Here is a 14,377-nt window from a genome sequence, read left to right on the forward strand (position 1 = left end):
CAGCTTCAGGTAAGATTATTCACTTTGCGCGAAAATGCAGAGATGGTATCATTTGTAAGAGTTCGACAAGTAGCTTGTCGCAAAGCTTTGGGTGTTCGAGGTTGTTTTCTTGAATCTACAAATATTCACGAGCTAAAAGAATCCATGCCGCTTTAATAAAGAATACGCGACCACTTATCATAGAAATCACCTCATGTATCAAATTTCTTATACACAGCTTGTAGAGCACTTTTACTTCTTCAATTTTTTTTTAAAGAAGCTTGGCAGTGCTTGAAATCATGCGTCCTTCAACTTCATATACTTGCCGGCAGTGCTTACATGCGCTCAGAAAAACGCCTAGGTCAATCGGCTTGGGCAATAGAACCATCACTTCTGGTAATAGTAGAAGCACCAAGCTCTCTACGAATTTGCCATCGGGGAATCAATTGGCGCAAAAGGACTTGGGCCGTCGGGCAATATCATTTGGACAAGGGCAGGTAGCAAGAAATGAGTCTCCGCAGTATAGAACTCCAAGTGGCTTGGAATCAACCCCGCCTCCAGAGGTTGAAGGACGAGCTCTCTTGAAGCCGAACAACCTCTTTCACTCGTTCTCGAATTCGCCATCCCCCGAAATTAGAAGACGAGCAGCTTTCATGAAGCAGAACGCCTATTGCCCACATCCGGATCATCACCAGACTCGATTGCCAACAAATCCAGACGATCCCGAAGCACGAAAATCTGCTACAGGTGCGCTACCACCAGCCCACGTGGATTTCGAATGCCCAGATTGCGGAATACCTGTGTCATGCTCAGAAGAGCATTGGGCTGATGATTATGAGGCACATTTGGAAATTTGTGATACTCTGCGGGAGATAAATGAGGATGATCATGATCTACGTTCTGGCAGGTTCTTTCCAGAATTCGAGTACCCTGGTGATCAGATTGAAGAAGCAATGGTTAATATGACAAATTGGGATACTCTATTGTTTTCGAGAGAGTTTAAGGCCATCAATGACGAAAGAAGTTTACGACAAGCGACTAGGTTGTTGACGTACCCTCTTACGATTGGAAGCGTGCTGCATGAATTGAGTCCTTACAATATCAAGAAGGGCGGAAGACTGACTGTCGAAGGTCTCAAAAGTTTGAGTGGTATGTTGGACCTCTAAATCTCTCTGAATATTAGTGGCTAATAAAATCAGCTCTTCGTTATAACCTACATCCTGCACGAACCGGTGGTGGATCTGAGATCAAGAATCTTAGACCAACCCCGCCACCAGTGAGAATCTTTATTCTAGGAGCTCGTGCAGAATCTTCGTTACCAAGAGAAGTTTGGGTGCAATTAGCACATCTATTTCCTCGAGTCACATTCCACTTGATCTTCATCGGACCTGAAAGTATGGCGAACAGAGATGCTGAATTTCCTTTACCTGAGAGAACTCCGGGAAATCCTTTTGGCTCAATTGTTGAGGATCGTATCACAAACTCCTTGAAGATTAGCACTTTTGTGGAGTATTATCACACCCTCCACAAAGCTGGTCACTTTTATCCCTATGATCCTTACTTTGATTGCTTCATGCTTTTCCATCCTGGTTTAGGACATCCAGCCAGTTCTCACGAGTGGGCGGAAACCATCCCACAACTTTTAGAGACCAAAGTGCCAATCTTGGTTACCGGATATACACAATACGATATGGATCGAGATATTGATTGGGTCAAGAAGACTGTAGGCGGGGAAATGGACATGTTGATGGAACCAGGAGAGAATCGCTTCCGAAGTCTGAGATGGGATCTGAATGACATGGACCCTCAAGACGTTAGCTGCGGTAACTGGGGTGTTTGGGCATTCAGAGGAAAGAGGTATGTTGTCACCTTAATTGAGAACAACAACTTAAACATTACTCGATACTGATAATCTATAGGTACGAAACTACAAGGGGCAAAGAGGATTGATTTACTATGGTATAGATCATAGTCACGAATATGATGTTCGATGTATCGGACGGACTGTTCGCTGTGTATTAATTCCCAACAATGATGTATAAATGTATCCCCATCCTATCCGCATTGATCTTGACTGTACCATGAAGAATTATTGAATGTATTAAATGACACAAAGACATCAAGTCCCATTTCCTGCTGATAAAGTCAAATGAAACATTCCTCTTTGATATAACATTGTCCCAAGTTTATCTACAAAAACTCCGGAACTCCTCCAAACGCGCCCCTTTCTTTATCTTATCGCAGCCGAGGAGCGGAGAAAGGCCCAGGTACATATTGAATTTCCTCCACAAAACGTCATCGTGAAAAAACAACGTAGAACTTCCAGTCCTTGCATCTGAAAGTATAATATTTTTTTACAAATTCAGATTTTTATTTTAAAATGTCTTCAAAACCTACACGTTCGTTGACAACCATCTACGTTACCCGCCACGGCGTAAGTTCTCTCTCATAGTTTGTGTTTTATCCATACTGACCGACTTTCCCAAGTTTCGTTCAAATTGGATTGTCGACCCTGCAACAGGTACATATACCGCCAATATCCCCACTCCTACCGGTATACCTAGCGATCCCGCGCTCGCAGGATATGGCGAAGCGCAAGCCGCAGAACTTGGTCTCCATCTAAGTACCCTTTCTCCACCCATCGAGCGAATCTACTCCTCTCCCTTCTACCGCTGCATTCAAACGATATCTCCTCTCATTCCCCATCTCTCTTCCCGCACAAGTGACCCAGCGTCTCTTAAAATTCGCGGTGAGAACGGCTTGGGTGAATGGTACGGTACTGCCCGATTCGATCATCCTAGTCCTGCTACGCCGGAATTATTACATTCTTTATTCCCTACATTTGATAAAGAATATGTGCCGAAAATTCGACCAAGTGTTAATGGAGAGAGTATAGAGACTTTGCATGATAGGACGGCATATGCGTTACATAGAGTTATAGAAGATGCGGACAGAGAGGGTGTTAAGGCTATAGTCATATGCACACATGCGGCGACTTTAATAGCGATTGGCAGATGTTTGACGGGGAGAATGCCAGAGGATGTTGGTGAGGAGGATTTCAGACCGTTTACTTGTGGACTGAGCGTCTTTGAGAGAAAGGAGAGTGGAGATGAGGTGGAAAAGGATGTGGATATGTGGAAAGGTCCAGAAGAAGAGATTCCTGAAGTGGGATGGAGAAATGGTAATGGTGTTGGAGGTGGATGGGAAATCAAGAAGAATGGTGATTGTAGCTTCTTAAGTGGAGGAGAAGAACGAGGATGGTAAGTTACTCGATAATGATTTTGAAGTGAGACTGCAGAATGATGTATACTAACTTTTCATAGGCGTTTCTCTGGAGATGAATCGTTCTCTACAACTCCAGCTCTGCCAGCCCTAGATGCTGGATCTGCGCTTGGTGTTGTTATTGAAGGAAATAAACCAGGAAATACTTCTGAGCCATCTAGATTGTAATGATTGATGCGCTGTAGGGCGAATTATTTTGGATGGTCACAACTTTAGATGCAATCCTGGATATGTTTTAGACCTGTCTTTGGATATGGAGAACGATACCCGAACAACGTGGTGGATAGATTGGTATATAGGAAGACTATAGATAGCATGATATCCTAGACGCCAGAAATAATGCATTAATCTCTTCTAATTACATTTGGCAATTTATCTAAGCCTGTATGATGCAAAATCACAATGTAGTGTATATCTATAACTCCCCCTCTAAAAACAACTCGTGTAACATATTCATGTATCATATCTAATATCCTGCAGGCTCTTTAATCTTGGGGAAAGCCGGTGCATCTAGATTGCTTAAGCAATCCTTCTTCCAGTGAGCAGGAGTGAACTTGTCGACTATGTTCTTGAATTCCGCCTAGAAACAATTAGTCAAATGTCGGATGGGGATTTTGGAGGGGGAATGAAATACCAATGTACAGAATGACTGGTCGCCATCGAGATGTTTGCCTTGTGGCCTACACCCAGGAACTGTCACAACTTCATCATTATAACGAATTCTAACATAATATCCATCTAGCTTGGATCTCTCCGTTTCTGAGAGGTCACTAAGCTTCTTCCTTGCAATACCGATGGGGCCTGCTTCAGTTTTCTTGCCCAATCCAAATATTGAAAGCAGTCCTTTTCCTGTACCAGTACTGTTGCTGGGGAGCTCATACTTGGGTTCTCCAAGCGAGGGTTGCTTTTTACGAAACATCTCTAAAGCAATATGAGACGTATAAGGTGGCCAAGGCCGATCGTCGAATGCCCCGAGGCTAGTAAGAACGGCAGCGAGAGTTGTATCATGGCAACCACTTAAGCCCATCTTGATAGCTCTCTCCCCTCCTCTTCCAATGCCAGTCGAACCATTCTCACCGCCAGTTTCAAACAAGCCATCTTGCCCGTTATGCTCAACACTTCCAACCATTCTCTCGACTAAATCGCCCATGAGTCCACCAATACCAAGAGAGCGATATTCTTCTGACTCGTTATATCCAGTAAACCATTCCTCAACCCCTATTTTCTCTATGATAGCCCGACCTCTTTGATCGTAGAATTCTTTGGGTAATCTGGTTTCAGGACCATGGGCTAGGGTGGAATTAATGGTGTCCATAATACCGGAAAGTCTGGGGTGAGAATCGACGGCTACTCTTTTACTCGAATCCGGCATCCACTTGCCAATAAGGAAGTTTAAATATTCCATTTCGTCTGTTTCGTTCCAACGATCAGCGGTTCGCTGTGCGAAAGCTCTGGATAATTGAGCAAATCTTCTGCAACCACTATCATTTGGGAATAAAGTCTCATCTAGGGAATTGGCGGTTAGCATGAAGCTCAAGGTCTGAGAGTATGCAGCACATACCAGAAGGCGAGCGTGTGATTATAGTTGGCGGTGGGCAAGCTGCAGCGCGGGCATAGGGCGGATACATGCCGAAGAAAGCTTCCTGCATTGATTCCAGAGCTCTTGGGATTGGCGTCGCGCGGAGGTACAAGAAATCGGTATTGTGTATCATCTGAGGGAGGAATCCCAATTGGTCAATGTAAAGTCTTCGAAGTCGAGTTCCCAACTGTGAAGTCGTTTCTCTCCCCTTGTCTGTCAATTCACCCAGATTGCAAACATCATCCACTTCTCCTCGAGGTCCTCGTGCAATGATAGGGCCATCATCATTGCCGAATGTTTCCAGGCGACGTCTCCATTGCAGAGGAGTCCAATCTGATGAATTGGCTTCCATTGTAGCGCTCACCATTCGCCGAGCTGCTGAGCAATACGGCCAGTAAGGTTGTAGTCCAGCATTCTGAAATCTCGCAGAAACGGGACTTCGTTCGCCATGTCGCATTAGAACCTGAACAAGTTGGAGTTGTAGCTCATCGGGGTATAACTTTTTGAGCTCCTCTTGCGAGTATGGACCGCGGGGCTGTAGTGTAGTCATTGCAGTACCTTCCTGATGTATTTTAACTGAATATATATTTCCGTATTGTAATTGTAGAGTTGAGTTGATAACCTCCAACTCCTTTTCCTACGCCCCAAAAAGCATGGGATTGTATCAAGCTTTAGATATGACATGATTGACATAGTACCTACTATGCTTAAAGCCAAGTCCGGGATAGTTTCGGGTACCTAGCTTAGTAAATCGTCATCAACCAATGGATAGTGGATGATGTCGTGCCATCGGCATTTAAGTTTCCGACCTGTCAAAGGTTTCCATGGAAGTTTAATAAATTTATAATATTGTTGAAATGCGATTCATGTGTACCAGCTTTCGATCAGTTCACAACCCCTCATATTTGCTGCCGTGAGCTAGTTGATATGAGCTCTCCTTATGTTTGCATGACATGTCGACAAGCTCTCAGTCATTTACGTCGAAACAAATCCTTCCAATGGCACTCGAAAGCTACATTTAACTCTCTAATTAGTACCCCTCAAAGCTCCACGAGCGAGCAATATAAAGAGGATCATGCGGAATCGACGAGAGGTTTCCAAGGCGGGGAAACGAGGAATAAACCAAAACTACCACGAAGACCACAGGCTACTCGCCATGCGACCAGCGAGCCAGCAGATGCATTGGAGTCAATGTTTGAAGATACCCTTAAGCAACAATCGATTCGACAACCGACTCGTACATCAGAGCTTTCCCAGAGGACATCATCGACCGTGAAGGCTTATCAAGATGGAGAGAAGTTGAAGGAAATGCTCCGGGAGGAACACCCCCTTAATGATTGCTGGTCCTTTTTCGTGGAACATTTTGGGCCTACCGCTTGGAAAAATGGTACAATTAGTCGAAATTCATGGCCTGTCTACCTCAAGTCTACAGTACCAAAAATGCTGAGGCTCATAAGAGAGCAGAGAAAGGAGCAGCCTCTTCGCAATGATGTGCCTACTTTTTCAGAAATGATATTGGTCACGCTTGAGTTGGGTTTACTGCGCGGCACTCAATGGGTACAAATGATAACCACATTGATTGACAGCATTTTAGTAGCCGGTGTTACAACGGCAGAGGGACAGACACTACTTTCTGAGCTTCTCAAAAGTTGGAATATCGTCTGTCGTCGTCGGCCTCGACGACTTCAAAGCCAAGAATTAATCAATAAATCAGATCCCGAAATCAGACCTTCTTGTTCTGACTGGTCAAATCTTCCTAATCATTCTTTGCATAGCATCTTTCTGGAAAAACGCCAAAATGGGACTCAACATGCATTTAGTCTTCTCACTCCACAATTTTCCCCAGGTGAGATGTATCAATTGCCTACAATCGCACTGGGAACACTTAAGCTTCTCCTTGAACTTGATAAGACTGGAACTGGCGCAATTACCATGGTGGAAGATGCGAGGCCACTCATGTTAAAGTTCTCGAATATTGTCAACGCATGTTCGATGACTCTGATTGATGCCGCCGAGTTCTTCCGAGATGTGCCGGAATCTGTGGTCAGTCTAGTCAAAGATAATTGGTCTACCATCAAGGAGTTCACCGAGAAGCAGAATGTTAGGAAGGATTTCAAAGTGACGGAAAATATGCGAACGCAAGTTTTACACAAGAAAGTAATTGATGCGCATGCTAGACGAGACGTCGCTTCACTAGATCGACTGTGGTCCCAAGCGCAACAACTTCCAATCTATATCCCAACTGCCAAAGATGGTTTCGAATCTGGGTATCGAACCGGTTATCTCACTCCTGCTTTTTACAACCTGTTCATTTTGTTATTCATGAATCTCAAACAACAACCTCGAGCCATTGAAGTTTGGAATCACATGATCAAGAACAATCTTACTCCAAACCTTGGTGCCTGGGATGCCATGTTGAATGGCTGCAAAAATTCCCGCGATGCCAAAGGCCTTGAGCAAGTTTGGGCCATGATGATATCATCTGGAGAAAAGCCAGATGTAACCTGTTGGACTACCAGAATCAGTGGTCTTATTCACTGTTATCAGCCAGAAGCTGGTATTCGCGCATTGGATGAGATGGGTCGCTTATGGTTAGCGGCAGCACGGAAAAAATATCCTAACCTCAAGATCTCAAATTCGAAAAACGTGAAGGATATCCCGGGGGCTGTCAGACCTACTATTGCAACGATTAATGCCGCAGTCTCTGGTCTTATAAAAAGACAAGAAATTAAAGCGGCTGATCGTATCCTCGCTTGGGCAGATCAATGGGGTATCATTCCAGACGTTCAAACATATAACACACTTCTTTCGTCGATAGTCCGAGCTGGTCATCCAGATAAAACTCCAGAGATTTTGACTTCTATGGAAGGTCACGGTGTCCAAGCAGATGCTGCCACTTTCGTCACAATCCTGGATCAAACATTCGCAGACATAGAAACGCTTAGTCCCACAGAGCAAATTGAAGCTATAAACAACACCTTCCTCGCCATGGAACATATGAAGGTCACACCAAACCAGTTCTTGTACGGTAAAATGATCTATCTCCTCCTCCGAGGCGTCCCCACAGACATCACTCCCGTGTCAGAAGTCATGAATCGAATGGCAGCCCAAGGGCTAACCCCTTCAACATACATCTACACCATTCTCCTCGAATACTATTTCGCTCAATCACCGCCCAACTTCCAAGCCGCGACTACTCTGATCGAACGTGCGCAACTCACGGTCGGAACCGTAGACCACATCTTCTGGGATCGATTGATCGAGGGGTATGCAAGCGTAGGGGATACCGACACGGCGATTTCATATCTGAGAAATGTGCAGAAGAGTAAACAGTTCACGTCGTGGAATACCATGCGCACTTTGTTGATGGCGCTCGTGGAGAAGGATGAGTGGGATGTTGCGACCGAGTTGGTTCACAATGCGGTGAAGGATACAGGGGGGCCGATTGGGGCTGAGGTGAAGGGTGTGGAGGGTCAACATAAGTTTTGGGAATTGGTGAGGGAATTGAGAATTTTGGATTGAGGATATGGGGTTGAGGGTTGAGGGTTGAGAGGGGTGTGTGAGGGGTGTCGAAAGAATGAGAGTTATAGAAGTTGAAGTAGAAATGTTCACTCGAATCCTAAAAGTTTATAGATTTTTTTTTGTTCGATATCCTATCCCTACGCTAATGAATGTGTGTAGAGTAGAATGAATATATTCATTTATCTATTTATAGTATTCATGTACCTATCTACCTACCCAGCTATATACCTATATAGACACATTATCAAAGATAAATGTATACCATGAGACATATCAAATCCAAAATCCAAAATGTAATAAATACCTACATTAATATAAAATCCAAACTAGATAAAGAAAGTAAAAAAGAAAAAATGAAGTAAATAAATTAATAAATCAATAAGTGTTAGTTCGAGAAGGATACGAAAGACGTAGTACCCACGTATTATAGGTCCTGTATGTCTAATTGTATTCTATCTAAAGAGCTAGCTATGTAGGAAAGTAGTAGGCCTTATATAGGCACTACTGAAAGAGCTAGTCTCTTTCGCATTCGCTTAATCCCTTTGATACAGTAGCCATTGTATTGAAGTTATTCCTTTGAAGTGAATACTCTTGTTTACACAATAAGAATAATCTATTTATTTATTTTTTTATTTTTTTATTTATTTATTTATTTATTTATTTATTTATTTATTTATTTATTCATTTATTTATTTATTTATTTATTTATTTATTTATTTATTTATTCATTTATTTATTTATTTATTTATTTATTTATTTATTTATTTTAATTTATTTAGTATTTGAATTTGGAATTTTGAAGGATGGGGGATGAAGGAAAGAAAAGAGAAAAAGAGAAGAAGAGAAGGAGAGAAGAAGATATAGAATTCCTTTTAACTTTTCTTTATTTTCTTCTTATATTCTCATCTTCTTATACTCTCACTCATATCAAATACATTTAAAGCTTCACTAGCTATATCATATATACTATACTATATCATATCGTATCATATCATATTCATATTTATCTCTATCTCCAATGATCCTATCTAAATCTCCTATTTCCCAATACCAAATCATCACAGTCACAATCACAACAACAAAAGCTTTCATTCGAAACAATCTATTACAAAAAGACATCCACACAAAATAAACACAAAGAAAGAAAAATCCATCTTCTGATATCCAGAGTCATCTCATTTCATCCTATCTCATCTCAAATAATCCATCAGACCCGTGCAAGCAAGCCATGAAATAAATAAACATGAGGTCATGAGCTCCACGCCTCCTAAAAACGATGAGAAGAAGAGTCATTCCCATTTTCATTCGCATCGCATTCACATTCCCATAACTATTTCCGTATCCGAACCCCTGTACATTTTCCATCTAGACATCATACCAGATGTCTAGCCAAACCCCAAACCAAGACAAAAACGCATAACATCTACCGAGCCGTTCCCAAAATCATGACTCCAACCGTATAATTGCTCTGCAATCTTCGTTTTATATCCCATCATATGTACCGTATCTCATTTTCATATATCCATACTCCAACCTTTCTCAATATGGATAATCACATCATAGCACACGCACTACTTCTCGCCCTCCTTCTTCTTCCCACGCCCCCACCAGCAGCCACTCCACCCTCTTCTTCATCAGCATGCATCATCTGTGCTTCTCTTGCTCTCCTTCTCCTTCTCCTAATCCCAGCCCCACCGGCACCAGCCTCTTCATTCGCCATCATATATTCTGTCCATTTCCTCTCTAATCTTCCTGCCGCCGAAAGATCTCCCCTCAAAACTCTCTTCGTGTGTTCATCCACTGTCAATTGCCAACCATAGAAGCACTTGAGCGTAATGATTTCTGTGGGAAATGAGTATCGATGCAGATTATCATGATCAACCGGCTTCGTAATCTCCGAGTTTCGCGAAAGAACTTCACGAATTCCGGTCCATGTAACATTCGAACAATCGAATACTACCATGCGAAGACCAGGACAAGGACGTGATAATGGATTTGTTGTACGTGAGGATCGGAGTCGAACCATAGTTGCAGCTTCGGCAAGGATTAGATCGCTGATTCTCGTATTGTCCATGTCGATATTTTGAAGACCAGTACAAGTACGGATAACGGGGAGCATACCCGTGTCACCCAAGTTCTCGCAATAGCTGACAGAGAGATGTTGAAGGGTGGTAGCGCAAGGTGCCTTGGCGAGATGATTGGATAATAAATCGTTGCTAAGTTCACTGAGGTCTTCCAAGTCGAGATGTGTCAAATTTGGACAGGTAGCTAGAATATTTTCGAGTGCTTTGTCTGTCAAGGTAACACATCCACTCAATTGTAGACCTTCCAAGTCTGGACAAACATAGGCAAGTGATTTCACACCTTCATCCGTCAACCTGTTACAGCGGCTCAAATCCAGATGTCGAAGTTTCCGTTGCGGGACCAACGGTGCATAACTGAAAGCGTCGAGTTCTGGATCATGCCCATGCATCATTATTTGAAGAGCTTTATCAGTAATATTTATACAGCCACTCAGGACCAGTCGCTCCAATCTGTTAGTCTCGAATATTAGCAGCGCCAAATCCTCATTGTCGAGGCCTCTAACTTCTCCAGCACGGAGATCCATCAAATTTGGACAACCTCGAATGACTAGCTGTAGACCAAGCGCATCCATATGAGTACACCATGAAACATTGAACGTCTGGAGATGCGGACAGGATTGTGCTATGATCTTGCACGTTGCGTTTGTGACAGCTGACAATCCAGTAAGATTAAGGTTGGTCAATCTTCCGTTGGTCTTCAAAAGATTGTGTAAAGTTGCTTTTTGAAAGTTTCGACATCCTTCAAGTGTCGCATTGATAAGATTCTTGCAAGCTTTCACTATCACCTCCGCACGCTTGTAGTGCTCGACTTGTACGCAACCTCGGAGGTTAAGATCTTTGATGAAGGGACCAGCCGATACAATAATCTTTGCCAAAGATTCAGCGGGAATGTCGGCATAGAATTCCGAGGCATCGAAGCATGTCCAGAGCTGTCCATCGAAACAAGTTTTGTAGAAATCTTGACAAGTGTTGGAAGCTCGTACCAATTCCTTTGGTTTCAGGAATGCAAAAATGTGTAGCTTAACCTCGTGTGGCATTTTGTCCCAAAATTTAAAGTTGCTCTTCTTAAGAGGTTTAGATTTTACGGTCATCGGTTGTGAAAAATAATCCTCGACGATTTCATGATCTGGAGATGAAGTCGAAGGTTCTCCTGCCTCTGCGATGGTCAGTTGCTGTAAGTCTTGCATCAGTGTTGATGCACCAGCCATCGCTTCGTTCTCGTTGCGCTGAATAGCAATGTGACGATACATTGGATCATAATATGGCGTATCAAGACCAGGAGTAACTGGAGTCGAATCTGCTTCTGAGCTCACTCCTGAACTTGGCCCCGAGACTGGTGCTGTGGACGAAGTTCCTTCTGTTGATTGGGCGGGAGGGTTCTCCGAGATGGGAGGAGCGAAACTTAGACAGGAAAGTGTTGACCTGCTCCCATATGGACTACTTTTCGCTCGTTTCCGACTAAACTGTGCGAGTGTAGGCGATGAAGCTATTCTTTGAAGCCATTTGCCTTTGGACTTGACAGGTCTTTCATCGTTCATGACTGGTGTTGAACTTCCGACTGGGGTTGAGAACCCCGCCATTGTGTTGGCCATTTGATTGTCGAGTTTGATTTGAAAGTATGAGATAATCTCCTTGTTCCAGGAATTCGATATCGATTGTGTTTTGGAAAGGAGGCAAGTGATCAAAGTGTAGCCAAAGACTGGCTGACGATGAAATTTGGGAGGGTCCTTGATTTCAATTCACCAATGTCTTACATCCGGGTTGATCAAATCCCAAGGTAAACAAGGCTCAAGTGTAAAGTAATCCCGTTTATCGATTGCGAAATGTATGCGAATCGAAGACGCAATAGTTATTCCGGGAGACAATGGAAATTATTAACTCCTTTCCTTTGTTCTTTTGATAAGACCGACCAGCGATTGTTATATGTTCCTCGGCTCGTGCAACGTAAAGTGGGAGATGGAAGTTTGAGGCGGAGAGATCGATAGGAGTAGAATAGTAGGAGAAGATCTGTGAATCTGCTATCTTGAAGAATTAATGGCACAATTCACAAATGAATCAATCATGTATGCACATGCACATGCATATGAAATATGACAATAGGTAGTATCCAAAGACACTCACCACCGAGAAAAAAAGGATGGATGCAATGTGAATGATAAATATCTCGGAATACCCAAAGCGGTATCGAATATCGATCACTTTCCAAGTCCTTATCGTAAAGCCTCCTTATCGGCTCAATTGGGCTCTGCACATGAACAAGCTTCGTGATTCGAGATAATGATCAGATGTTCAAAATGGCAAGCATGAGACAAGATTTGATTATGAAGAGTGTGGTGAGGTGAGAGAGAGTGAGAGAGATTGGAGATAAGGAGTAGAAGAATTGCCCTACAATGAAAGGGGCGAGAGAGGAAAGAGGTGAGAGGTGAGAGGGGAGAAGAGATAGGAAAGAGGTGAGAAGTGAGAGGTGAGACTGTGAGAGGTTATTGAATAAACAAGCCAGTCCAGTCCAGTCCAGTCCAGTCAAATCCAATTCAATCCAATCCAATCCAATCCAATCCAATCCAATCCAATCCAGACAGGCGGAGTACCGACCGATGTACGGCGACTACGAGTTTTAGACTCTTCGAGGGTGGACACTGGGACTGGGGCATCGATTTTCCAGTTTCCAAACAAACACTGAAAGGCGATAGGTTGAGAATTCACAAATGCACGTAAAGACAGTGCTGAGTGGAACTAATAAATGAAAGAGTTTGGGAGGCTGGAACGATGGGACGATGGGTTCACCAGTTACATTATTTATTTGCTATGAGAAACATCCATTCTTGCCCCATACATACATGATATACATCCACAAACACGCACGCAAGCAAGTAAGCAGCAAGTAAGCAGCAAGTAAGTAGCAAGTAAGCAAGCACAAATAAGTGATTTACAATATGAAAGAAATGCTATAATTTTTTCACAACTGATTGAAGGCAGTGTATCTTTTACAAACGCATTATCGTATATTCAAATTGAATTGACTTGACTTTATTTATGCTTGTAGGAGGCTAACATGTAGCAATATAATATAATAGTCTTCATCATCCAGAAAGCTATGCAGCATAGAATAATATATCGGGTTACATTGAAGCTACCGGTATCATTTGGGAAAGAAATGTTGATTATGTCTCTCTATGTGTCGATAGATCTATCTCCCCCCCTAGTACACCAGGAGAGAGAGACACTATCTAATCAATGAACCTATCATTGTCAAGCTGCAAAGTCAAACTGCCAATCGCCATCCACCACTCCCCGGTCTCTCGTCCACATCAAGTCAAGTCGATGGAGAAAAAGAAGACCTGAATCCTCGTCGAGTCGTGTTAGTACACAGGGTTAGTGTATGATTTTCCCTCGCTCGGATTCCCTCTCCACCGGTCCCCCGTTTTCCCGAGACAGCGGAAGTGGGTGTGGGTGTGGGGATGAAGGATTTTAGTTGATCTTTTCCACACTTAAACCATCCTCGCCATCGTCGTGCTTTTCCTTCCCTTTCCTTTCTGTTATACTTTTATCACGTGTAGCTACTAAATTAGCTTAGCTTAGATTAGCTAATCCTGGGCCAATATCTTGGCCCTTGGCACCATGCTAATTCTACATCTTTTATTCCACACTCAAAACCTCACACTTTCCTCTCCTTTCCTTTCCTTTCCTTTCCTTCCTTCCATAATGGCGTGGATGATCAAAACTAGTGACTAGATCACGCTTGGCCGTGTGAATGGCTTCGTGGCTGAGCCAAGCTTGTTCGTCAAAAAGTGGAGTGGATAGGATAAAAGATGCTACATTCGATGAGTTTTCCCTCACATGAATTTGGTACGAAGTCGTAGGTAAACATGAATTTGATTCATGGCGTGGCGATTGCTCTACTCCGTACAATTGAGAGTAATACTTGGATAGG

General features: G+C 43.0%; 5 protein-coding genes across 5 annotated transcripts; 3 read left to right on the forward strand and 2 right to left on the reverse strand.

Moving 5' to 3' along the window:
- Window positions 1–278: 278 nt before the first annotated feature.
- EAE97_008646 (uncharacterized protein) lies at window positions 279–1,929 on the forward strand (the record flags this gene model as incomplete). Its single annotated transcript, XM_038879161.1, has 3 exons — window positions 279–1,128; window positions 1,179–1,836; window positions 1,899–1,929. The coding sequence occupies 3 exons, from the start codon at window positions 279–281 to the stop codon at window positions 1,927–1,929; spliced, it is 1,539 nt and encodes a 512-aa protein (XP_038730243.1).
- A 378-nt stretch (window positions 1,930–2,307) lies between these two features.
- Window positions 2,308–3,599, forward strand: EAE97_008647 (uncharacterized protein). Its single transcript, XM_038879162.1, has 3 exons — window positions 2,308–2,413; window positions 2,467–3,239; window positions 3,303–3,599. Exons 1-3 carry the CDS (start codon window positions 2,360–2,362, stop codon window positions 3,427–3,429), a joined length of 954 nt encoding a protein of 317 aa, XP_038730244.1. The 5' UTR covers window positions 2,308–2,359; the 3' UTR covers window positions 3,430–3,599.
- Window positions 3,600–3,727: 128 nt separating this feature from the next.
- On the reverse strand, window positions 3,728–5,390 carry EAE97_008648 (uncharacterized protein; the record flags this gene model as incomplete). Its single annotated transcript, XM_038879163.1, has 3 exons — window positions 3,728–3,841; window positions 3,896–4,767; window positions 4,823–5,390. The coding sequence occupies 3 exons, from the start codon at window positions 5,388–5,390 to the stop codon at window positions 3,728–3,730; spliced, it is 1,554 nt and encodes a 517-aa protein (XP_038730245.1).
- Window positions 5,391–5,767: 377 nt separating this feature from the next.
- On the forward strand, window positions 5,768–8,362 carry EAE97_008649 (uncharacterized protein; the record flags this gene model as incomplete). The annotated part of the gene is made up of 1 exon (XM_038879164.1): window positions 5,768–8,362. The coding sequence occupies one exon, from the start codon at window positions 5,768–5,770 to the stop codon at window positions 8,360–8,362; it is 2,595 nt and encodes an 864-aa protein (XP_038730246.1).
- A 1,552-nt stretch (window positions 8,363–9,914) lies between these two features.
- On the reverse strand, window positions 9,915–12,026 carry EAE97_008650 (uncharacterized protein; the record flags this gene model as incomplete). Its single annotated transcript, XM_038879165.1, has 1 exon — window positions 9,915–12,026. The coding sequence occupies one exon, from the start codon at window positions 12,024–12,026 to the stop codon at window positions 9,915–9,917; it is 2,112 nt and encodes a 703-aa protein (XP_038730247.1).
- Between the last annotated feature and the right edge of the window lie 2,351 nt (window positions 12,027–14,377).

Source organism: Botrytis byssoidea (genome assembly GCF_014898295.1).
Source record: "Botrytis byssoidea strain MUCL 94 chromosome Unknown BBYS_018, whole genome shotgun sequence".
Classification (NCBI taxonomy): Eukaryota; Fungi; Ascomycota; class Leotiomycetes; order Helotiales; family Sclerotiniaceae; genus Botrytis; species Botrytis byssoidea.

Bases quoted from the DNA above. Each gene is read 5' to 3' on its own strand.
- EAE97_008647 (XM_038879162.1), top strand. From the start codon at position 2,360: ATGTCTTCAAAACCTACACGTTCGTTGACAACCATCTACGTTACCCGC. The intron at 2,414-2,466 runs GTAAGTTCTCTC...GACTTTCCCAAG, and splicing joins TCTACGTTACCCGCCACGGC to TTTCGTTCAAATTGGATTGT. The intron at 3,240-3,302 runs GTAAGTTACTCG...AACTTTTCATAG, and splicing joins GGAGGAGAAGAACGAGGATG to GCGTTTCTCTGGAGATGAAT.